The 26,009-nt window shown below is 35.1% G+C and overlaps 2 protein-coding genes across 2 annotated transcripts in view; both read right to left on the minus strand.

Annotated features, from left to right (window-relative positions):
* Window positions 1-840: 840 nt before the first annotated feature.
* Window positions 841-9,886, minus strand: LOC133515597 (uncharacterized). Its single transcript, XM_061848176.1, has 3 exons — window positions 9,706-9,886; window positions 1,682-1,742; window positions 841-1,602 (listed from the first exon to the last, which is right to left on the minus strand). Exons 1-3 carry the CDS (start codon window positions 9,811-9,813, stop codon window positions 1,016-1,018), a joined length of 756 nt encoding a protein of 251 aa, XP_061704160.1. The 5' UTR covers window positions 9,814-9,886; the 3' UTR covers window positions 841-1,015.
* Window positions 9,887-16,257: 6,371 nt separating this feature from the next.
* Window positions 16,258-26,009, minus strand: part of LOC133515609 (MOG interacting and ectopic P-granules protein 1-like) — a 38,310-nt gene continuing 28,558 nt past the window's right edge. The window contains exon 9 of the mRNA XM_061848183.1: window positions 16,258-25,461. The gene's annotated coding sequence lies outside the window, so the exon portion shown is untranslated. The remainder of the gene's footprint in view (window positions 25,462-26,009) is intronic.

Raw genomic sequence — 26,009 nt, forward strand, 5'->3', positions numbered from 1 at the left:
ATACATTATTGTCAGAACATTAATTAAGCAAGTTGACTACCCTCTATATAAGATAACGTCAAATACGTGATAACAAAGAAAAGTGTAATGCACATCCTATCCTAGTTTTATGAATGTGAAGTGGCCCTGCATAAATACGCACAAAATGTTCCTCTGAATGGTTAAACTTCAGACTTCACAAGATACCTGTAGCACACCATGTAAACACGGATCAATACACTCTGGCTACTGACTTATTAACTCGTAACACTCATATTAACCGCGATGGTATGCAAGTCCCCGAACGAACTACCTGTTAAACTCGGCCGGGAACAGAAGTGACTTTCACTACCGCGCAGTGCATTGCTAACGCTTCGCGTTTGTTTATTATCGCTTTATCAGATTAATTCATTCCCAGTGAATGAATCAATTACCGCGTTAAAATAACTTAGCAGAAACATGTACCATTATATTATGACTAATTATATAACTTACAAGTTAATAGACCGTGAGTCAGTTTAATTATTCAGCGGTAAGTACGTTCTTTTCATTCATCGTGATCGTGAAAGAACGCAATAAGTAGTTGTTAAAATTGACTTCAGAAGGCCGTTATGAAAATCGATACCAACCATTAAAAAGTCAGTTTCGTCACAACATATAAGACGTTCAACTTTTCATTCCGACGCGTAAAAGTGTAAAAAATAGACAATACATAATCGGCATCTGTAATTAGAAGTAGCACACGCGATCGGCGACAACAATGTGCGGTGCGGTAACCGCCGCAGCAGACGAACCGTGATGATTAAGTAACGGAGGGAATCAGCACTTCCCATATCCTAACGCGACAGAAAAACGATGGGATCCGTTCTGTTCATTTATTAATTACTGAATCACAATTATTCCGGCCATATCATCGTAACGAAACGGTAACAAGTAGCGATGGCAGTCGGCTAACTTACTATAACATTGATAAAGACAGAAATAATTTTTTACATGCATATCTTACGGTACCTAATATTAAATTAACGTTTATAAACTATCTGGGGATGATGGAGCGTAATAACCGCTCCCACAAAGTGGGTGGTCGGGAGGTGGTGTACATGGTAGGCATAGTGGACATGCACACTTTGAGAGGTTTCCGTGATGTCTCTTGCATCACAAAAGGATAGGGGTGTTTTAATAATGGCGATACGGAAGTTCCAACCAAACTTATAGATGTCTTAGGAAACTTGATCGGTTGACTTTTAACCACTTGCCGTTGATTACTGGCGCCACCGAGGAGAACAATTGGGATGGAGCTCGCCTTCGTCGTCTTTGGGGGCGGCTTTGTTGTAGTGGTCACCTTCGTCCTCGGCAACCGTGTAGTAGTCTCTATAATTTCATGGAAAATTGAATCTTCGTAGTCTCGGTTTTCGTCCGCGAAAGGGGACACAAACACGAGTTGTTTCAAGCTGTTTATATCTTGCACGAGTTTCGCATGCTCTTTCACTATGTCGTCGGCTTCAGGCAGAAGTTGATCGATCCTAGGCGATATTTCGTTGATGTGTATCAGTGGTCTGCTAAGAAATGTAGCCGTAGTGGGCGGGACAAACATAGGGCCAACCTGACGTGGAAGACGCCGTCCTAAATATAAAAATATACATATGTACTAGTTTACAACACATATTCAAATGAATATAACTAAAAACAGTAAAACATTTACCTGAATTAAACGTCCGGGCGAAAGTGTCGGCACTATAATTTGGTAATTCCAAGCAATTGACCTAAAACAATAGAAATCCATACTTAGATAAGTTATTATAAACAAAAGAAACATACTATTAGAAGCTGCGTGACAAGCATGTATTTCGCTTCCTGTATGATGCACGCGGCTATACTCGTACTGAATTATATAGTTATAAAGCTAAAAAGTAAAATACCAGATGTATATCAAATCACGCATGAGGGTTGTACCATAAGTTTTTTTTACAATGTTTTAATTATTTCCTTAATCCCGGCTTACGCTTGAGCAGCTTTTATTTTATTTTATTGTTATACATGCAGTAATTTTTTTTTATTATCACACCAAAATTTAGAAAAAGAAATACGTGTCCTTCGCACCAAATCAGAGATATATAGCTAGTGCACTAATACACCAGGGGCCTGTTGCATAATAAAATACAATAAATATTAGGTTGTATTTTATTATGCAATAGGCTCCAGGTTTTTTGTTGTCATAGCTACAATAGAATAATACACTGTGGGAAATTTTCAACTGCCTATCTTATTTGTTCTATAAATACAAGCCAATTGACTGATAGACGGACAGACAACGCAGGCAGACACCTGTCAATGTATTAAGACAAAGATTTAACTAACTCTATATTTTCAAATGGGGCGAGAAGGGACAGAACAGAAATTACAACCTCGATGAAAGTTTGTTTACATGTAGCACACTGATTAATAGATACCTAAATCTTTAGATTTTTAAGGATTATCTGTAGTTTCATTTCATAATTTTAATGATAAACATAGTTAGAAATCTCACTTCAATCCGTAGGTGGGGTTCAACTAAACTAACTAAGGATAACAATGAGCGGAGTTGGGAAATTTGCTAAGGTTGACACTTTCGGATTATGAACATTACAGTAACTAGACTTGTCAAAGATAATATTTTATTTAGGTAGCAATATTTTATTTATGCTCCTATACAAAACAATTTAATGTTTTCTGTACTTTTGACCTTTGCCTTAGTTGATTAAAAATATTTATACATAATAACTATATCGAGATTTCTTCTTATGATAAAAATATTAAGTTGACAGTCTCAATAGATGTCATTACAGAGTAAAAATAGTAAAGTAAAAGTAAACATTTGACTGCTAGTGTAAATTGACAACCTTTATCTACAAACAACTCACCCCTCTATCATCTCTACGTATCCTGTTTTCCCAAAGTATCACATCCCAAACTATTATACCCAAATAATAATTTCCCAAAAAATGATTGGCAAAACAAGTTATCCCAATTTACAGTTAGCGAAACTCTTGTTTGACAAGTTATTGCAAATAATTACTTGATACTTTGCAATACCTGTATCATACAAGTTAAAATAAATTATCATTATATTTTCTTCTTAAAGCTGTACCCCCAATTTGCATTTAAGAATTGTGAACACTTGTCACTTATACATATTATTTCCAGTCAGAATAACGAGCACAAAAGTGTCTCCAAAATTTCATTAAATTTTTATTTGTCCGTTAGATTATGGTCATATAAAACAAAACAATTGGGGATAGTTCTTTCTCGGTAAAAATGTAAAAAAAACTCCTGAATCGGAGTAGAAATGATATAAAAAATAAAAACTCAAACACAACAAAAAATATAAGAAATTTAAATACAGATGCTTATTTGCCAAATTTGCGAAGTGACAATTGGATCAAACATTTTTTTTGGAATATAAGTTTTGCTATTAAAAACGCTTGCTAAATAAGTTTTTGTCTTAATAAAATTTGAAAATGATAAATTGACCAAACAAATTAATTGCCAAAGATTCATTTGGGAAATGAAACTATTCCGATACGTTTATTGGGTTATCATTATATTTTCTTCTTAAAGCTGTACCCCCAATTTGCATTTAAGAATTGTGAACACTTGTCACTTATACATATTATTTCCAGTCAGAATAACGAGCACAAAAGTGTCTCCAAAATTTCATTAAATTTTTATTTGTCCGTTAGATTATGGTCATATAAAACAAAACAATTGGGGATAGTTCTTTCTCGGTAAAAATGTAAAAAAAACTCCTGAATCGGAGTAGAAATGATATAAAAAATAAAAACTCAAACACAACAAAAAATATAAGAAATTTAAATACAGATGCTTATTTGCCAAATTTGCGAAGTGACAATTGGATTAAACATTTTTTTTGGAATATAAGTTTTGCTATTAAAAACGCTTGCTAAATAAGTTTTTGTCTTAATAAAATTTGAAAATGATAAATTGACCAAACAAATTAATTGCCAAAGATTCATTTGGGAAATGAAACTATTCCGATACGTTTATTGGGAAGTGAAATTCGGCGAAAAGTATTTTAGCCAAACGGAAGTTTGACACCCCCTTCAATACATGCCTACTCACGTCATAAGAATTATCAAATACGGTTGAATCGTTTTCTAAGTTAAAACCGATATAATAAGGAAAATGTAATATCTGTTTTTTTTTTTAAATAAGCCTCGTAAGGAGTATATTTATAAATGATATCCGACAGGTTGACAAACACTTTTTCAAATCACACATAAAAACTTACTACTTAAGTGTTACGAGAAGAAGAAATAAATTATTCAAAAATATAACTAAATTACTTTCAGGGCAACCTGATTGCGAAAATTAAATAGCTACAAAAAAAATATTCACATCCCTACTGCCCCCGCCGGGATGGCGTTTTACTGTATTGAAAATCCCAATAGCTACCCCTAATTCTCGCAACATCACAATGTGGTTAAATCTCAGAGTTAGGGTTTGCACGATGGATCTGAAATGTATGGGAAAATAATTTCATACATCCGGATTGCAAACCCTACTCAGAGCACACAGTGGGAATGAATGATGCGACTACTCGTGCGGATTCAGTCACGTCAGAAGCAATTAACATGAAATACTCGCAAATTGGCAATTACCGTGCTGTTAACGGCGCAAGAATTATTCGTAAGCACGAATGCTCGATTTTTTACACCGCTTATTATCCATATAGATCACAATGTTATCATTCACTTGCGATACTTAGCGCAATACTAATTTCCGTATTGAGTGTACGTGTAGAAGTAGATTATAACATGTAGACACGATATTTTACAGTAAAGAACTGTACTTACCTACTTGTATTGTTCATTTACGAACAAGTGACGTAAATGAAAGTCCTCGCTGCTTCTCTATCGAACAAAATTTACTTCCAGTGAATTCAATATTTTCTAATAAACAATCCAAAAACGTCCAAAAAGCTTAATACATATAGCGCGTATACAAAAAGAAGCTTTAATAAGAATCCTTTATTAAGAACACAATTTGACATCAAATCAAGACAGAGGCAAGGTCCATAACGCAGGCTTCGTCAATATATGTGTCAGTGCATCTGGAAAGGTACCTAGTCACGACATTTAGTTACCGAGTTACATGAGTTTTTGTGGAAGCTGGTGAAAAAGTGCCAAAATGGGTTTGTGTTATAATTGGGTTATTTACATCCTAAGGAACACGTGTGTACAAGAATATCTGTAAAATGAAGTATGTTTTTTAGTGTATTTCTCCGACTATAAAGTTTAGTAGTCAGGGTACCTTGTCACGCCATGTCTTAAAAGCCTTTAAATTTTGAAGTTTTGTCAATATTTCCATCGCGGGTAGTCAACTACCTCTTTCTAAGATAGGGTATAGGATCGGTCTATAGCAAAATGATTTTTTAAACAAAAAAAAATACTTAAATGTTTTTTATAAGAAAACATTCAACTTGCATGACTCTTGTATGAAATTACTATTTATTTTAATTTCATACGTTTGCCATTACTTAGATCAGAGGCTGGAGAGGTGGTGAAGGTAACGGTAAATTATATACTAATTATTTTAAGGAAGATTTAAATAAATTAGGTTTGGTGGAATTCACTGAGAATTTGCGATATATTAAAAAAATCCAATAATTCTATCATTACAGACCTCGACATTACATTTACTTATTTTATTATGTTATGTACTAAAACAAAGTATTTTGATTTAAATAAGCATTCCCGGAATATTTCACCAAGCCTATTTCATCGATATCGATACAGAATTGCACCTTCACTATCGTGTGTCGTGACGCGACCATGCTGAGGATAGATTGAGGGAAAATACCGATACCAAGGTCGCGTCACGAGGTGTTTCTGTAGGTATTAATAAAAATTAATTTGTTGATCTCGAATTTAGTCAATGAAAAATTGAGCTGTGATTTTAGTTGTTTGACGTATAATTAATTAGTATTATAATATTGATTGAAAGACTGATAAATCATAAATTAGGTGCAGTTATGTACACAATTGAGTTATTTATTCTAGTTTTACTCCATTTATGTAAGATGTGATAATGACTTAGCGTGACAAGGTACCCAGTTTAGTAAAATGCTAAACTTTATGTCTTACACGACTAAAACAGAAGTTTTTATAAATAAGAATACATTGATTTCCACTATGATTATCCTAAATAACATTTTATTACAGATATTTCTTGCATTATAGGTACCTACTAAAATAGTGATCTTCGAGATTAAGTTACTAAAGTTTAGTAAATGTCGTGACAAGGTACCCTAGTTACGTTTCCATACAAAAGTTTCGACCGAGTCACTAAACTTTATTGTTAAAAAAAACTGCTTTAACACCATTTCTATTATACCATTGTGGTACACCACGCTCAATACCATTTGATCTTGTGATATAGCATGAATATACTAATTATTTTGTTGATTTTTAATATTATAAGTGATCTTTATTGTAATTGTTAAAAATGCGGTAATTATTAAATTTCTTTATGATTATGGAGTTTTCTTTCATTCAATTGTCCCAAAATGCCATAAAATATGTAAATATGATGAGAAATTAACAGTTTTAATCTCATTATTTTATGAATTGGGTATAATTAACACTTTCGTGTTTCTTCCACCCTGGCATGTTCAACCTAAGAAATCAGAATAATTAACATGTATTTTTTATATTTCTTTAACATCCAAAGATTATGATTATACCCTTCACTATGTAACTTCGAAGTAGAAGTGTGTTTTTTGCCACTATAAACTTTAAATGCAATTTTCTCAACTTGTGCATTTCGGAAGTCGAAAATTCAATTTTTTTTATAAAAATAGTGGTTCCACCTACAGTCATTATTCTTTTTTGTATTGATAGCAAATTTAATCTACTTTTTGGAACTATGCAGAACTCAATACCTGCAACAAGGTACTTTTCCATGTGCACTGACACATATATACGTAAACAAGCAAAAAACATCCACAATTCCACAACACGCTTCGTCATCACACTGCACGTATATTTATTTAAGTAGTTACATTTCATTCTTCTTTTCTATCAAAGTTTTGGTTTTAATAAAATCACACTACCATTAATAGTTAACAAAGAAAAAATATTATAATATGTACTTAGTTTAATTAAATTAAATAGTTTTAAGTTAGAGTTGAAGTCCGCTCCTAAGATATTGTGAAAGCCACTACCATCAAGCTTTTCATCCTAAAGAGGTAACAGGCCCTTTTCTGTCGGGATTAGGCCAATTTCCTCGAGATATTATAATATCCATAATAATAACCATGTAACTAATATAATTTGAATTGTAAGTTTGTGTTGAAGAAAAAAATACCAAGTTACCGTCCATCTATCCCCGGTGCCTAGCCAAGATGCCAATCGTTTACGCTGCGCCAAAGAAATGCTATCTAAGATGTAAGAGTGATAGAGAGACAGAAAGCATTTTGTTGTCGTAGCGCAAACAATCGGCACCTTGGCTAGGCCCCCAGTAGAGTAAAACGTACAATTTCTGGTTGATATTAAATAAGTATGATAATTAGATTATTGTACGCCATTAGCAAATAATTATATGTAAAAAAATTATAATTATAAAATATATCTGGCTCTAAAATGCAACAATAACAGCCACATTTCGCATATCGCGTTCGTAGTCCACATTTCTTTCGCTTCTATGCACTCCACATATTTTAAATGCTTAAAACACGAGGATGAAATATATTTTATAATTATAATTCCTGCTATAAATTACTACTCGGTTACTAAAATAGTATAGGAACTTAAACAACTTTCATGTTTTATTCCTACTGAATTGTTACAAATTGGGTAAAATGTACTAACAAATTGAAGTAAATAATAAATTTATAGGTACTAAAACAAAGCCAATAAAGTAGGTATGAAAGAGAATTTCAATATATTAGGTAACTATTATTTTATTTAACATTCCTTTTTCGATCATAGGTAAGTTATACGGAAGACTTGAGGTGAGATTATCTAAGCCGATTTCTGATATTTCCTATAGAACTTAAGGTAATCGCGTAACCATTTCTACCGTTTGAAAAAAAATATCTAAACTGTTCTCAGTTGTAGGTTCTTATGATAGTTATGACTTTGCTGTTATTATATTTTATTTAAAAAATCCCACTTATAGTACATTAGTTCGTAACTTGTAACTAACTATAATGCTAAAGGACCCAGCGATTGTATACATAGCACTTACTTCATATTACAATGGATTTAAAAATACCACCAATTGACAAGGACAAACTTCGCCTTAAATTATTTATTGAAACTCGATAATTTTGATAAGAGGAAGATCATATTTGGGAGAACGATGTTGTTTATCGACCTTATCGTATATCGAATGATGGATTCAACCTTATCTTTTTAAATGTGAGGGTAATCGGATAATTCCCAAAAAAAATTAACCCCTAGCTTATGCCTTGATCACACGTGCCGGACGGTAAAACGTTCGTTGGGATTTGATTTGGTTTGATATTTAGTGTGGTGAAAAATGTTAGGTTTCACTCGGTGGCAAAATTTATTTAACCCTCGTGCCTTGAAAGCCTCGCTACGCTTTAGATTCCACTTTTCGAACCACACGCAACGCTCGTGGTTCAATTTTAGAATCTTTCGATTGTTCGGGTATCAATATTGGCTCGAGCGGTTAAACAACAACTTTGCCCCCACAAATAACTATTATTTTAGTTTGTTACCGAAATTAAGGATCAAAATTCCCGACGGAGGTGGTGAAAAGATAGTGCGTGAATTTAAGGTGCTCCTGTCGTTCATTACATTAAAAAGAATGTACCTACGAGTATAAACGCAAACTATCACAATATCGAATAATCAGTAGGCATTTTTATAAGTATGTCTAAGTACTTAATATGAAAGTATTAATTCATTTTTCTGTATAGTTACCGTATTAACAATTTATGGCTACACTAGGTACTTTGCTGTCTGTATTTATTGCATTTGCACTAGCGTGGAACAAATATAGAAAGTTTTCTTTTTATATGATGAAATAATGTTTTTAACCGCACCAACTGATAAAGGCCGTCTTGATTGTTCAAAAACTAATGAGAAAGTTGCATTTTATCCACATGTGAGGCAAAGTAATCAGATGCTAATTTTGAGTTGTTTCCTTATATTAGCTGGTAGAATTGACTTTTAAATGATGATTTTGAATGATATTTTTTTATATTACATTCATTTGGATTTGATTTGGTTTGATTTTTTTGGTATTTCATAGTTAGTCATATTTTCCTCGCGGTGGTGTGGTGAAAAGTTTTGTGTTTCACTCGGAGGAAAAGCTTGTTTAATCCTCGTGCCTTGAAACCCTTGCAACGCTCAAGATTCAACTTCTCGAACCATTCGCTTCGCTCGTGGTTCAATTTAGGAATTTTCGCTTGCTCGGGTGTCAATATTAGCACGAGCGGTTAAACAACAACTTTGCCCCCTTGTAAAACAAATAACTATTCATGCAAACAAAAACCTGAAAATAATCGCAATGCGCACTCATAAACTAAAGGTGGTAGTTATGGAGTAATTCCGAAAATGGACAGTTTTACGAAACCACTCACGACTGTCAGTTTAATGTCAATAAATATGACGAAGAAGATTTCCAAAGTTTGCACTGAAATCATTCCTATCCATCATTCGGAATTTCTCAAAACACCTTATATGAAATATGTGTTACCTGTGGTGGTGGTAAAAAATTTCTGGATCGTGTGAAGAATCCAATGTTGATCGTGGCTCCCACAAGCAGAAGCGTGGAGGCCTGCCACAGCGCCGCCCACCGCCGCATGTTAGCACACTGTACCTACTGGCGGCAAAGTGCGCCGCCACCGGCGCCGCTTACACCTCCCTTCTCCAGTACATTGGTAGGAAAAACGGTATGACTTTTCTTCAACATTAACTTACACGTATGTTCCTTCCTTTGTAACTTTATGGTAAGTAAATAAATGGTAAATAGACTTGTAGGTATAGTAAACTGGTACTTCGGTGTGAATCTTTTAAGTTTTGTACTTCTGCGTGAGGATAAGCTAAATATGATTTTCAAAATCAAAAGCGGAGTGATCCAACAAAGAGATAACGGCCAACCGATGACATGGCCATATCTCTCATAACAGTGGGACATAACTGATACCTTCCGAACTGAGGTATTTGTTTTCATCTGAATGTTCCTAACCATGTTAACTCGAGCCAGCCGAATGGAAGTTATCTAGGCTATTGTAAAGAATCTGATTTTGTAAACGATAATTAGCCTGATGTAACTGTAGCGCAAGAAAATTCATAATTAAGTATGTGGCATCTAGACTAGATGAATGTTCTCACGTCATTAATATACAGCGTGTATTTTTGATACGACCACATAACCAAAGGGCAGTTAGATTAGGCTGTAATTAACACATTTTCATAGGTTTTATAAAAAATGGACGATTTTTATTTTTCCATATGAAATAATTCAGCGAGCAATGTATCACTACATTGTTTTAACTAAAAACGTCGCACTTAATGACGCGGCGTCACAAGTGTCACAACTGTCACAAGTGACCATGATGTACGAAATACATTGCCGCTCGAAAAAATTCACAAATTAATTATGCTCTGGAAGTGAAGAGTAAACTAAAAAAATCTTTCAGAATTGTTTTATAGCACTAAAATCTACATCTAGTTTAAGTTTGAGGTTATATCAAAAATACATACTGTAGATATTTCTTGTTAAGACAAAGGGGGACGATAAGTGACGTGACCACTTCTGCATACGTAGGCCCCATTGTCCGATATTATTAGCCAGTGTTTGGGTTTTTTTGGATTGTCTCGATGAGTATTAGTTGCCTGTGACAAGAAAAGTACAGTCAGCGATAAAAGCTTGTACTGAAAATGCTTCGTTTTTTCAAAAACGTATTACATTTAAAACTGAATAACCAGCTTTTCCGATGGTATATAACACGCCAATATCAAAGAAATGAGCATAGAGTATCAATTTGGCATGACCATAATCGACCCACCACTATAGGCAACACGTTCCTCGATGCAGCATTGCGGGAACCGATCCCCAGGCCTTCGGTAGACTCGTGCTCGTCCGGTATTACCGAACAAAGTTATGCTGCACTCGTCGGAGAAAAGTCCGGGGCTCCATTGCTGAAGGGTCGTACCAAACTTAATGTTCGCGAGCGGAGATGCGTCGTGCTCTTCGGTGCATTGAGGTGAGTTATGGGCCATTTGCAGCTCTGTAGTGAGTCAGAATGGCAGGTGTACCTAAATAAAATTAAATGAAAACCATAGCTGTGGACGGCATCGTATACTGAATGCTGTTAAGCTTCGCCAGAAGCTCCTCGAGACCCCGAAAGTGTCTATTAGCCAATGGACTATTAGAAGACGCCTGAAGGAGGAGTTGGCAGCTTGCATAGCGTGAGAGTCAGAATGGCGGGTGTACCTAAATAAAAATAATTGAAAAGCATATCATATTTGTGTACCTAATTTGTACTATTTAGATCCTTTAAAAAAATTGTACCTCACGGTACTTAAAGTTATCACCAAAAAACAGTACACCCGCCATCCTGACAGTCAGAATGGCGGGTGTACTTTATTACGCTATGTTCCCGTGGTTATTGATAAATTCTATAAAAGCCAAATTTTTGTACCTTCATATTCAATTATAACATGATCCATTTTATTTGTGGTTTCCAAGTTTTACTCATTTATATTTTGCTTGCTATTATACTTTTGCAGGCATTTTTAAGAAAAAACGCTAAGGTACAATTATTTTTATTAAGCCAGGATTTAGTACCTTTAATGTTTAATCTGTTCAGTTCAAATAACTCAGAAAATCATAAGGTACAAAAAAGGTACAAAAATTTGGCTTTTATAGAATTTATCAATAACCACGGGAACATAGCGTAATAAAGTACACCCGCTATTCTGACTGTCAGGATGGCGGGTGTACTGTTTTTTGATGATAACTTTGTGTACCGTGAGGTAAAAATTTTTTTAACGGAGGTACTAAATAGCACAAATTAGGTACAAAAATATGGTATGCTTTTCAATTATTTTTATTTAGGTACACCCGCCATTCTGACTCTCACGTTTGCATTTATATGCAGTCCATCGACTCAAACACAAATAAAAAAAATCTAAAGTTTTCATACCCTACATTTTGCATTCAAATTTCATTCAGCAGTGATTTAGCACTATTATTGGGAGCAGACAAGCCTTTGCTATCTTCTAACTTGACTTCACTTTTTGTGCATATATTTGAGATATTTGTACCTTTTTTGTAACGTAAGAAAATGATTCGGTCAAGTTATGTTCTAATGTATGGGGAAGACAAACAAATTATACCGGGTTATACCCACTACCATAGTATCTGGTTACCAGTGGTAAATACTGGGATTTATTTCCCCCACCGTTTACCACTGGTAACTACTGGCAAAAAGAATCCCAGTAGTTACCACCAACTCGGTTTGGCTGGTTAATTATATAATTGCGTTAAACTCAACTATAATATTCATTTCGATACTCTGTAGTCAATCACGTGCGGCCGCGCTCCCATACATGAAAAAAGATGGCACATACACACACATGATACATGAAGAAGGCTCCCTCCCATACATGAGAAGTACGCTATTATAGTTTTGTATACGGAATCTTAATTCAACCATTACAGTTGTGTTTCTCAACTCAACTATAAAGAATTTGACCAATCACGTGCCGCCGCGCTCCCATAGAAAAGACATAAACGGCAGAAAATAGTAGCTTACAGTACTACATTTTTGTCTACTGATATACTGACCAATTTCTGTAAGCGCACTGCTATGCGCATTATACCAGAGATGGGTAATGAGTAAATACTCAGTATTTACTCAATTTAGCAGTATTTACTCGTTTATACCCAAATTGGTGGGTATAAACTATTTAGAGTGCTGAAAGGGGCATATAAATTTGAAGTATGGGTGTATTTTGTAAGCTAAGAAATATTTTTTAAGGGGAGCACTCCATACATGTTACACATCATTAAATGGGTCTTTAAATATAACTTGAATGCTTCTAAAAACTTTTTTGGATAAATTGAATCATTTTGTAAAAACCTGTTTCTAAAGGCCGAATTTTTTTTATCACTCCTTATCTTTCAAACCAAAGTTAAAAAAAATGAAATAATATCGGGAGATTAGCCGTAGAATATAGTATTAAAAAAAATACTTTGAACGTGATCATTTGAGCCATTTTTGAAATAACAGAATGAAAAATCTAAAAAAAATATATGATATACATTACCATGCAAACTTCCACCGAAAATTGGTTTAAACGAGATCTAGTGAGTAGTTTTTTTTTTTAATACGTCATAACATTTTTAAAAAAAATTTTTTCATCAAACCCATACGTGTGGGGTATCTATGGATAGGTCTTCAAAAATGATGTTTAGGTTCCTAATATCATTTTTTTCTAAACTGAATAGTTTGCGCGAGAGACACTTCCAAAGTGGTAAAATGTGTGTCCAAAGTGGTAAAATGTTGAACAAGATCTAGCAAGTAGATTTTTTTTAATACGTCTTAAATGGTACGGAACCCTTCATGCGCGAGTTCGACTCGCACTTGGCCGCTTTTTTAAATAATTTATTAGCAATCGTTTTTACTCACCTAAATGAGAAAATACGAGTTTTTACCGAGTGCTTTGAGTAAATATTCAGTATTTACTCACCCCTACCCATCTCTACATCCAACGTCTTGATTAGCACTTGGGAGAGCAATACCCAAGATAGAGCTGATGCTGAACCCTGGCAGTATCTAGTGGAACTCAGGTTTGGTGCAACATAGACACACGACGTTTTGGTCATCCAACACATCTTGCTGAGCACTTGGGAGAACAGTATTTCAATTTCAATTTTTTATTCATAAAATATTCATTTTACACGTCAAATTTATAACAAACAACATACGTAGTTAAATAGGTACATATTTATATTATTAAGTCAATAAGTATAGTGTAGGTACATTTTGTTCTCAATCATTCAGATTGCAATATTATTATTTTTTATACTATAGACTTCTTATTACCTGATTACATGTCCATTTATTATTTATTCATTGAGTACTACCAAAAAACTCATCAATCGAGTACAAAGCGTCAATTTCAAGTTTTGCTTTTATTTGACGTACAAAAGCTTGTACGTAAAATAAAAGCAAAACTTGATTACATTATAGCTTGAAGCCTGCTTAATTGCTGGAGGGATTGCATTGTAAACCTTAGTACCAATGTAGTTAGGACATTTTTTTGTTTTAACGAGTCGTATGTGCGGCAAGCTCAGCTCATGTCGCCGTCGGGTAATGGAACCGTGCGCATCAGCGTTGGTACGGAAGAGATGAATGTGTTTTCTGACGTACTTAGCCAGTTCTAAGATATAAAGACTGGGTACAGTTAAGATTTTGTGGTTTCTGAACACAACTCACATCTGCGATAATGCGCACTGCTCTTTTTTGGAGCCTGAATACTCGCTCGCGTTCCGCAGCCGAGCCCCAAAGGTCAATTCCATATATTAAAATAGAGTTAAAATAACCGTAATAGGCCTTTTTTACGTTAGTAGAACTGAGGCACGGGCAAAGTCTGCTAAGAGCAAAGCAAGCAGAGGACAGTCGTTGACATACGGTGTCAATATGGGATGCCTATTTCAATCCAGCATCAATGGTTAGCCCAAGTACCCAAGATAGAGCTGACGCTGAACCCTGGCAGTACCTAATAGAACTCGAGTTTGGTGCAACATAGGCACACGCCATTTTGGTCATCCAACACGTCTTGATGAGCACTTAGGAGAGCAGTACCCAAGATAGAGCTGATGCTGAACCCTAGCTATACCTGCTAAAATTTATGTTAACTAACAACGCGTTGACATAAAAAAATAAATGTCTGAGTTGTCTGACGCCAAATATCTTGTCGTTACCCACTAAAGGGTTAAAAAGAGCCATCTTTGATTTCCTCTGCTATACAAGTTAGCCAATCGTGTAACGGCAACTACAGAAATGAAATAGATGCCATGAATAACCAGCTCATCAAATAATACTTTCATGAGTTTTGGAATTGCTGAGATAAATCAAGATACCAGACGCCAAAATCAGCCAAAATTTAGAACGCGTTATAACAAGAAAACAAAAATTAAGCCTGGCTGTGCAACGGGGCAACACCGCCAGCATCTTACGCACTTTTCCCGAAGCGGGTGAAGTTGGATGTTGTATATGTATATTTAATTATTGTGTACTAGTGTAGTTTTATAGTATTTTATGCAACAGTTGTATAAGAAGGGTCAAAAAAAGCGAGTGGCGTGAGTTACAATGTGAGCCGGAGCCGAAGGCGTTGGCGAACATTGTAAAGGAATACGCCACGAGCATTTTTTGACCTACTTATACAACGTTGCATACTTTTCCTACGAGTCAACAAAAATAAATCATAATTTAGGTAAACACAGCAAAAGTATATAGCTAAGATACGCGAGCATACCTTGTTACGCGCCCGGCCCGGCCGGTCAGCGACACCTCGTAACTGTAGGTAGGTAGTTGCTCTTTGCCAAATTAAAATTTTTGGACAGTTTTTTTCTCGACTTTGGCCCCAGTAGCCTATGGAGACTAACAAGCAACGCTAAGCGGACTTCGTAGTCTATGGGTGTTGCTATATTACGGGTGTCACATGCGTGTTTCTGAATTATGAAGCAATTGTTTCTACTATGCAGCCAAATGAATATTTTGTAAGTTGGCAGCAATGCACTTAGTTTGAAACTGTATTAGTTTTGATTTTGTTACGTTGGTAGCGATTAATCGCAGTAACGTTATAACGATTTTAAAGTACATGTGTTATGAGGAATAGACAATATAGACTTTTCTTGAAACCTTTTATGTATGTTCTTATATTAGTGTTAATGAATGTATAAATGACAGATAACAAAGGAGAAGTAGGAATAATATATTTACAGTACAGTCAGCGTCAAATACTTTGTAGCAACCAAAGTAGCCAAATAGTTCGGTACACCATATATTTAGTATGGTGTACCGAACTATTTGGCCACTTTGACTGCTACGAAGTATTTGACGCTGACTGTACAGTTTTAATTTATCACCACTCGTTTCGAATTTCCTTTTTTTTCGCACTTGTATCGTAATGTACTATTGTTTGTTTATTATTCTTTGTTGATAAAAAATACCTTGTAATAAGTGATATAAAAAACCTGTCAAAATATTAAAGTACAAATTAAACATCAATATTATGGTAAGGTATCTTTATTACAAATATTTAAACGATACCTAATATTTACAGATAACAAAAGTGTTACAAATCTGAATCTTTCCTGCCGTTTTCTAAAATTATTTTTGCCTAAATTAATTAGGGTATCTACGAATCGCAATCGTCAAACATGCAACGCACATAAAAATTAAAAAACACAATAGGACATTAATTATTAAATTATTTTTTAAACTTTCGTTCGAACTAGTCATTAATTTAAAAATCTTATTATAAATAATAAATATTTTACCACGCACCTCCGATATTACACAGAGTAATGTTAAATAATTAGGAATGCGTAATCATTAACACAATCACTCAATCAATGGTCTTTATCTTTTCCGAGACACATCTGAAGACAATAAACTAGGTATATTATATTTATTTAAATCGTAGACATTGGGTGTTAAAACAATTACTTTAATCAAACACCTTCAGAAACAAGCCACTGAAGAATCACTTGAGGTATTTCTGACTGGTAGCCGCAATGCCAAGAGTAAAATTACGTATTCATATACGGAATACAAAGTAATGAGAACGAAATGGGATGATTGGGACTCTTCATACGTTTTTTACTCTTCTAGTATAAATTTGTATAAAAATTACAATGTAGTTTAGCCCATAATAGGGCAGGGCCATATATTTACCAACATATTTCGACATAATTTAAAATGATGGAGTTACATTTTAAGTAATTTCTGACATACTTCTGCCTTATCTTAATTAGCAATATATATACTGTTCTGAGGTACACCAACGAAATAATTAGGAAATGCATTTGATTAAAATCTAGGCATATTTGACACCTGTTCAATTTCAGGATATATAACTACACGCAAAGATGCATCGAATAATTACAATGAGATATCAAAACAAACATTGGATTAGGCTGATATTCTATTTATATAAGATAAGGGGGATTATATCAGGCAAACACAAATTCTATGTGTTGTTTAATGGAAATTGCCGATTTACTTAAGAGTTTTCCCATTGTACTCGAGGGTCCTAATTTTCACCTAAAGAGAATTTAGATGCATAATAATAATATGCGGGGTAAATTAATCTACGAACACGAACAGCGATAAAGATTCTCATTCTTGTTTTTTTTTTTTTATAAAAGTAGCAAATTTGTCATACCGTAAACTCAGGTAACTATAGCCTATCCTATCCTATAATACAAATGTGGTCCAGTTTTTAACGTTGATTATTAACAAGCCGTTCTGATTTGTACTACAAATTTGGAACTCATTACATTTATTTTCGACTTTTTCGAGCTTGGATATACTAATGCTTTTTCTACATTACATACTCAACATAATTTGAAAAATACTTATACATATTTTACTGGAACTTGAATTTGAAAGTTGTGGACTAAAGTTACCTGAGTTTACGGTACATACTTATTGTGTAACAGTGTTAAGCAAATATATATATATATATATATATATATATATTTTTAAATTATTTTATTTTTAATTAAAATACAGAATTTAATAATGTCGAGAAATGGGAGAATTGATACGGTTAGGGTCGGCAACACGCATGTAACTCCTCTGGAGTTGCAGGTGTATATAGGCTACGGAGACTGCTTACCATCAGGCGGGCCGTATGCTTGTTTGCCACCGACGTAGTATAAAATATATATATATATATATACATATATAAATAACAGTGATTCCATAAGAGCTCCGTCAACAACAAAGTTTTGTACGGAGCTCTAAAAACCTAAATATTATGGCATACTACGGATATTTAAAAGGGGATGATCTATAAAAACTCCTATGACAACGTGGTGCTAGTTTAAACGGAAATAATAAGGATCTGGTGGAAATGTTTAATAAAAAATGTAATGAATAGAGATGCCACGAATATTCGGCAACACTGATGCATTATTGTAATAAAATATTCTCATCTCCTATTGACACTCAAATTACTGCTTATATTATTATTTCCTATGTTTTTGCGATTTTAGTCGTTTAGACTTGTCAAAAAACTGTTTACGTCTTGTACTATTGCTGCATTTTTTTCGTATCTTAATTATATTCCCGGTATCTGAGTTAAGGTAAAATATTGAGGCCAAGCCAAAAAGAGCTATTACGATGCATATATATCTTTTCTAGACTGGGCTTCACGTTTTAACCAAGCCTGTCGTATTTATGCCGCGCGAATTCTTACACAAATTTAAAATTCACTAAAACTCAAAAATCAAGAAGTGACAATAGATCATTTATTTTTACCCTCAAGTAGAGTATAATGTTTGGAGAACTGGTCAATGGCCGGAGGACTGGATGGACTCCGTTGTCGTTCCACTACACAAGAAAGGCTCTACCAGGAAATGCGGGAACTACCGCACAATTTCTCTCACATCACATGCGAGTAAGGTTAGAAAGACTGGAAAGATTCATCAGCGTGTAGATTGCAAAGGAGCAGGCAGACTTTGTTAGAGGTGGGGGCACAAGAGAGCAGATATTGAACTTAAGGCAGTTGATTGAAAAGGCCAGAGAGTTCAATGTGCCAATGGCTCTATGCTTCATAGATTATGCTAAAGCCTTTGATTGCATTAGTTGGGTAAAAATGTTCGAAGTTATGAGAGATATGGGTATACCGGACCACCTAATCTTCCTCATACAAAACCTGTATCTTGACGGCACTTCGAAGGTACGAATTGATGACACCGAACAAGCGAGAGTTATTTTGGTTTGAAGAGGAAGGAAATTTTGAAGACGCCTCAGTGAGTGGAGAGACGCAAAAAGTTTATTGCTGACTACGGGGTTTACTGATCACTGCGGACGGAATTAAAAAACCAGTGCCGGTTGTTATGTTATATTTGTCTCCAGCGGATCATTAGTTACTTTGGACATGTAGCCAGACGGAATCCGGACAATTTCGAAAAGCGCATTATGTTTGGCATGGTGGATAGAGGACGGGGTAGTGGATATCCACCAAACCGCTGGGTGGACATAGTAAAGAAGGCCTGCCAGGAATCTATACAGGCGCCTATTATTAGGAAGGTGGAAAATCGTGCAGAATGGAGCCTTGGTGCACATAATAACGATCTTATGTGGTCGCGACCGGAGTGATGCGGCAACGAAGAAGAAAAAGAGTATAACTTTTATGTCTCTCCCATCACCGTGCACCGAGCCGAAGCCAACACGTACAGCCGAGCCGAAGCCGACAGCGAGCGGATGTTGCCTTGCCCGTGTCATGAGACGAACGCAAAAGCAGCACCCGCCAGGGTAAAAGGACTATTGAAAGTTAATAGAATCTAAAATGAACTAGGTTATCGAGTGAAAGCGATCGACTAAGTACTGGACTATGGGATAAAAACCTGACGCCTGCCTAATAAAACGGTATGCAATTTTATTTCCGGCAGACGGTTACTCAGCCTCACAAGCTGGGCCACCACAATAAGCGACACCTAGGACGGCTCAAGAACAAAACAGGTGTGATCGGCTCAAGAGTGTCGAGGCGTGCGCCGCTTTTTACCCAGTGCCCCCAGTGGCTATTAACAGCCATTGTGCCAACTCGCGTCTTATGCATCTTTCACTTCCATCCCTGAAGCTTATAAGCAAGCCAGAGGCAGAGAATCCTGCCCCCCCCCCCCTTCTTGTGAGTAACATAACTCCACAGGAGCACTCGGGTACGTGGGGTCGCTGCTCCAACAGCTTGCAACAAGCCTGAAAGCCTCATGCATGAAATTTAAATTTGAACCAAATAATTTTTATTCGAATGATTATTATCGTTATAGGATGTTACAAATGCATTTCAGTTATAAAATTATCATTTAATTGCTTAAAATAATAAATAAAAATCACACAAATTGCGCGCGAAATGCTAATGAGCGAAACGCAATGCAATTGGTCGAAACGTCACGTGACGTCACAGTTCAGTCAGATTTGTTGTTTTGTTCTACGTCGCACTGATTTTGAAACAAAAATGTATTTTAGTCGCGTTTGATTAATTAAAAATAGTTATTCTCAAACATCGGTTATTGTCGACTACTTCTAGATAAACACTTGGTTGAGTTTCAATACTGTTATTATTTAAACTTGCACGTACTTACATACAACACGTCGATCAAAAGTTTTTTCGCTACACACTAGTTTGCAGTTAGTAACACGAAATTACGGATGTTTTTGCATTATTATAGGTTTGTCGATGCATGTATTATGGTAGATGTCTATCACCAGTATATTACAATTCCGAAACAATACATCCAAGTGTTTTCCTCTCCTCCCAATATCATACGCTTCGCTTTTAATTTTGCATTCCCGCCAATAGACAAAGACTCACCAACAGTGCCAACTTCAGAGCTAATCAGCCAAATAAATTGTCATTTTAAAAGATCTTTTAAATTTAAATTAAACATTGAAAATATATTTAACCACACCCAACTTGTTAGTAGAAAAATGCAAGAAATTCAAATTTTCTATGGGAAGTTTACTTAGTGTAATAAAATTAAAATTGTAATTGTAAATATAATCAAATTGTCGCTCAGGGGCGCAAATTAACATAGAATTCATTAATGCATGTCTGTATCTCATTAAGTAAAATGTATATTTCTTTTGAGATCAATAAAAAATCTTCAACCACAAGTCAACTCCTGCCTACAATTTTTAAATTTTGGTTGGGCCAGAATATCATATTGATTTCGACATTTAGGTCTCCTACAACGCATTAGTATGCGTGCTTGGGGACATTTTTAAAAATTTGAGCACTTGAGTGTTATCGTAAATCTAAAATTGGTGATTAAAATTGTGTAAACACTAATAGATGAGATTGATGCCAATTAATTTTCTGATCAAATTGGTAAATTTGATAATCCCGTCTAGACGAGCCTTAAGAACTGGCAAATTGTCTATGCTATACAATTTAAAAAGTTTTGTGCAAAGGTTTGACTAAATATGCTGTTCAATATTGTGTATAAATTCGTAAATACTTAGTTAAATCAAAAACTTTACATTAAATTAATGAATATAAGTGATATCAGACTTCATACCTACTGCTTACCTCCGAAGCTTATGGTCCAGCCCAAAAGGTAAAAAGTATTTTGCCACCAGATCGATTGATATCTACAAACAAAATTGGTTTACTCTTGTTCGATTTTATTTTTATTGAAAAAAATATTGAGTGCTATTGTACATTGTGAGCTGCACTTCTAATTTTTTGTATGCTTTGGCAATAGATAATGCCTATAGAACGGTTTTCAGGTTCATTCATAGTATTTAAAAATAATAAAACGAATCATTAGTGTCGAGTAGCTGAAATACACGAGCAATATTAGTAACAAACGTCAGTTGTGTCCGTTTCAACATTTTAAATATTTTTTAATAAAATAATGTGAAGATTTATAAAAGTATTTTTATTGTTTTTCGGTGTTAACCGATATAAATAATGATTTAAAAAATTAAAAAATATTCATGCATGCAGCTAATTGTCTGTTGAAATCACATCTCTATCTACAACCAAGGAAACATCAGTCAGTAGTACCTAACATACCTACTTACCACTTACTGGTTATTGCATTACTGTATGATTACCTTGAAATCGGCACCCCTATCTTAGGAAACTGGTATTAATTAGAGCTAGAAAATACGACAAGCAAAATTTACATGTCGGCACTCGAAATTAAAACAGGTCGGCATTTACCTGAATATTCGTGTGGCATGTCTTCCCTTAATCAATTAAGATGAGCGATGCAGAACAGTTCAAACTACAAAGTGAATAGGCACTATTAATAGAACACTTTTCATCCGCAGCAAAATGTGGTTGTCTTCCAAAGATACTATTTAAAAGAATGATTTAAGATATAGAAGGCACTTCAAGTAAACTTAAATAGTCGTGTGTAACGTAACGTGGGTCAAGTCTTGTTAAGTAGACACTTTAGAGTATGTTGTCATATTCTTGAAATGAGAACATATAAGTATGTCGTTCGTATACAATTTACAAACCACTAAACATACATACATATCCTTAGTAACTAAAACGGGATTTATTCGCGTAAATAAATACAAGTTACATCCCACTTTTGGCCACATTGTGCCCGCGCTCCCGAAAAGACTACGAGAAAGGTGGCTACCGGGGAAATTATCATTTGAATATCATCTATCTCGGTATGAAATATAGAAATGAGATATGTAGGTAAATGCATTTCCCTTATAGACGTTCGTGAATCATGTGCTGCAGGTGATAAGTAGTTTTTGAGCACACAATTTAGTCCCGTTTTAGTTAATAATATGTGAACTTGGATAGAAAACAAAACAGACGGATACTGGTAATGCTAAAATATTAGATACCATCCTCATCAAGGAAATGGTTTGTTTAATTATACTACTTAATGATTTATTCAACGTAAATATTTTATATTTGAAACAGTTATTTGGTTCGTATCTTCTAGAACTGCAACAATGGTAATCGCCAGTTACAATAAGTATACATCTTCGATCACTGGGTGTCATTTTAGCCATTGATTCTCCGTTCAACCCAAATTGTAAAAATACAAGCACGCCCGAGATGCACAAGAAATGTTATTAGAGAAGTTGCGTATTACTTATTACTATTCGCAAAACTATTGCAATCTTCAACATGTCAGGGGGCCTAGCCAGATGACAATTGCTTATAAAAAACGCGATTCGAAACTAATACCTAATTTATGCATCTATATCTAAAAAGGACGGGCCATACGGGCACTAAGAATGGTGCTAGTTCAGTATTCGAGCCAATCGTGCAGTCTAACGCAACTATTTGCGACCAAACGCGCGCGTGATGCGTACTCATCAACCAAGAGTGACACCGCTGCACTGGCCCCATTCATATTGCCCGTAAGATCCGTCCTTAGATATATGTCAATGAATTTATGGAAATTATCACGTTACGTTTCGATCGCATCTGTCATTCTCTTGAATTTTTATTTTTCTATTGGCATTTGGTTATAAACGATCGTTATCATGGCTACGGCGCCAAATCAGCTCAAAACATTTCAAGCCCGCTACAAGTCGGCAATATGATGTATTTGTATCTGTATAAATGTATATGTTTTAAAATAACATATATATCCCTATCTGTATAAGCCTTTCCAATGAAATCGTATATCAGGAACGGTACGAAGTCGAAAACACGTATGACCACCACCACCATTTTTTTTAATTCCACTAAGAAAAACCTCCTTTAAATTTTTAACTTAAAACCGTTGAATTTTCTGTGTACTAAATTTCTCCCATGACGTTTGTCTTCAATTTTTAAATGTATTCTAATAATTATCAAGTGACATGGCCTTTAGTTCAAACGTATACCTACGTAAGAAGGGCTTATGAAAAAGCTTATGACATTTTGCGGCCAGTCAGAGCAAGGGAAATAACTATATAGAAATAACGGAAACACGGTAATATCTTGTCCGTTTAGACTCCATGTATGTTCCAATAGCTAGACGATATCTTAAGGCATTTTTGCAAAGATATAAATCGAGCTCCTGTAGCCAGCCAAGATTAATCGTTTAGCGTGCCCAGTGCTTTTAATTATATTTGAGATTTATACAGTAACTTCCGGACGTAATACAAAACTTTTTTTAATATTTGGACTTCGACTAATCGCACGCTGTTAAAATAATTAAAACTATCTTTCATATCTTAGCGCTTTACCGGTCGCCTCCGGTCCGGGTGTAAACCTGTGGCGATAATAGGCTTTATTGGGATTAGACCGGATTAGTGCAGTTTTCGTACACGACATTTCGTACACAAGTCCAATAAAGTCATTGTTACTTATGTTCGAAAACTGTTTGGACGTAGTAAATTTGTTGGAGTTAACAATTTAAATATTTAACTAAAGGTCGAGGTCATAAATTTAACAGTAAGTCAAACCCTGAATTCTTTAGGTAAAATTACCATTATCCAATGTTTACAATGAAGGTGTATTTGTGGTGCCAGAACAAAGTGTTTTGTATTTCGTCTATGAAGTCTTCCTGTATTTCTCCCCTAAAGATCCGTGAATTCTAAAATCGTTATAAATCGGTAACACTGCATATAAAACTAGACAAATGACATCTCATTAAAATGAGACACTTATTTTTTTTTTTACTATGTATGTACATATAGATACCGACATTAAAACTGCGGACTGGTCTTATAAAGCTCTATTAACATTTAAAAAAAACAATAATTATTGTGGAAACCAAACTGTGGGTCCAAGATGCTATTGATTTAAAATCAACATGTTGCAGTTCGTTGTTTGACGATCAGATGCACCGGCATCCTTAACACCAACTTTAGAAGACCAGCCTCATCGCAGCCTTTCGAGGACGTTTCTGTAAGTTGCAACGCTACGTGGCCTGCAGAGAGTGAGCTGTGTCACAATACGAAGCTGTTGACCCGCAAAACAACTTTCATTTTTAAACTATTATTTGCTCGGTAGGGTGATCCCTTTACAGCTGCGGCAACTAAACCGTAAATTCGTTAATTTCGGTGCATTAAGATTCTAATATCAGATAAATCGTTTACCTAACTTTATAGATGAATTATACAAAAACGAGGCATATAACACAGCCCCTCACAAATGTATATATATGTAAATTATATTCAGAACCTTTATTTCAAACTATAGAACACGATGTTGTAACAAAAGATATATTTTAAATCTATTATTTTCGACGATAAAAATCCTGAGGTATTTAGAGCCTACATTGAAAAATGCTCTAAGTGTTTAGTATACATTCCAATTTGTCAAAGGCTCACTAATGCCACGTTAAAACCTTTAATCACTAACGTGCAGTTTAGTCACTAAAACTGCGCTTTTGTCTGCGGCAGTGCAGCACAACTAACATTAAGCCAAGAAATCTTAGTCTGTCAAACGGATTGTATAACAGTCGTTCAACATATCACTGGCTCAATTAGCCTAGGCAGTGCAAATTTCCTCAGTACCAAATACAGTAACACATACATACACATTGCTATAAGTCGCAGGAACTTCGACTCCTAAAAAGCAAAAAGTTCAAATTACATCTCGAGATATGCTCTTAATTTATTGCTTTTAGGTATCAGTGATATTATTGTTTTAAGTGACATTTCTAGATAGTTTTTTGTAGGTTGTAATTGGAATGTATACTAATGGTTGACTGTTGGGCGTCGAGTGCAGACGACGCGGTGGCGCGTGGCGAGAGGCGACGGCAAGCTGGCGGCGTCCCCGGCCGAGCCTGCAACAAGCGCGCTCTTAGTCAGCTCACCGAATGGTACAACTCCCACATAGAGCCCACACCTACAAACAGAACTGTCCGAAGGCAGATATCGTGTCAATAGGGACGTGGGGTTCTCTATAAATAATTGAGTACACCATGTAGGTAGGTAGGAGTTGTGCACGGATTAGTTTCAGAACTCCTGTAGCTGATTCTGACATACTCGTAATTCTATAAATTATACACAAAATTTACTTCACATTGTCATCGCATTGCACTTCATTGAACGCTGCATTAAATGAAAACATGTTACACATCATCTGTTTGTATATGGAGTATCGTAAATTATGGAAACAAGTAAAATTGCATAATTAGTGTTAACACGTTAAATAACGGAAAGAAAATATTAAAACTATGGAATTCTTATATCGTTTAACATAATAATGAAAACGTAGTACATAATATGTACACAGCTATTTATTGGTTCCCTTGGCCAGTTACCTGAATTTGATTTTGTTGTACTTCATTGTCTCTTGGACAGATATACATTTGTATGCAAGGTTGTTTGG

Source organism: Cydia pomonella, chromosome 1 (genome assembly GCF_033807575.1).
Source record: "Cydia pomonella isolate Wapato2018A chromosome 1, ilCydPomo1, whole genome shotgun sequence".
Classification (NCBI taxonomy): domain Eukaryota; kingdom Metazoa; phylum Arthropoda; class Insecta; order Lepidoptera; family Tortricidae; genus Cydia; species Cydia pomonella.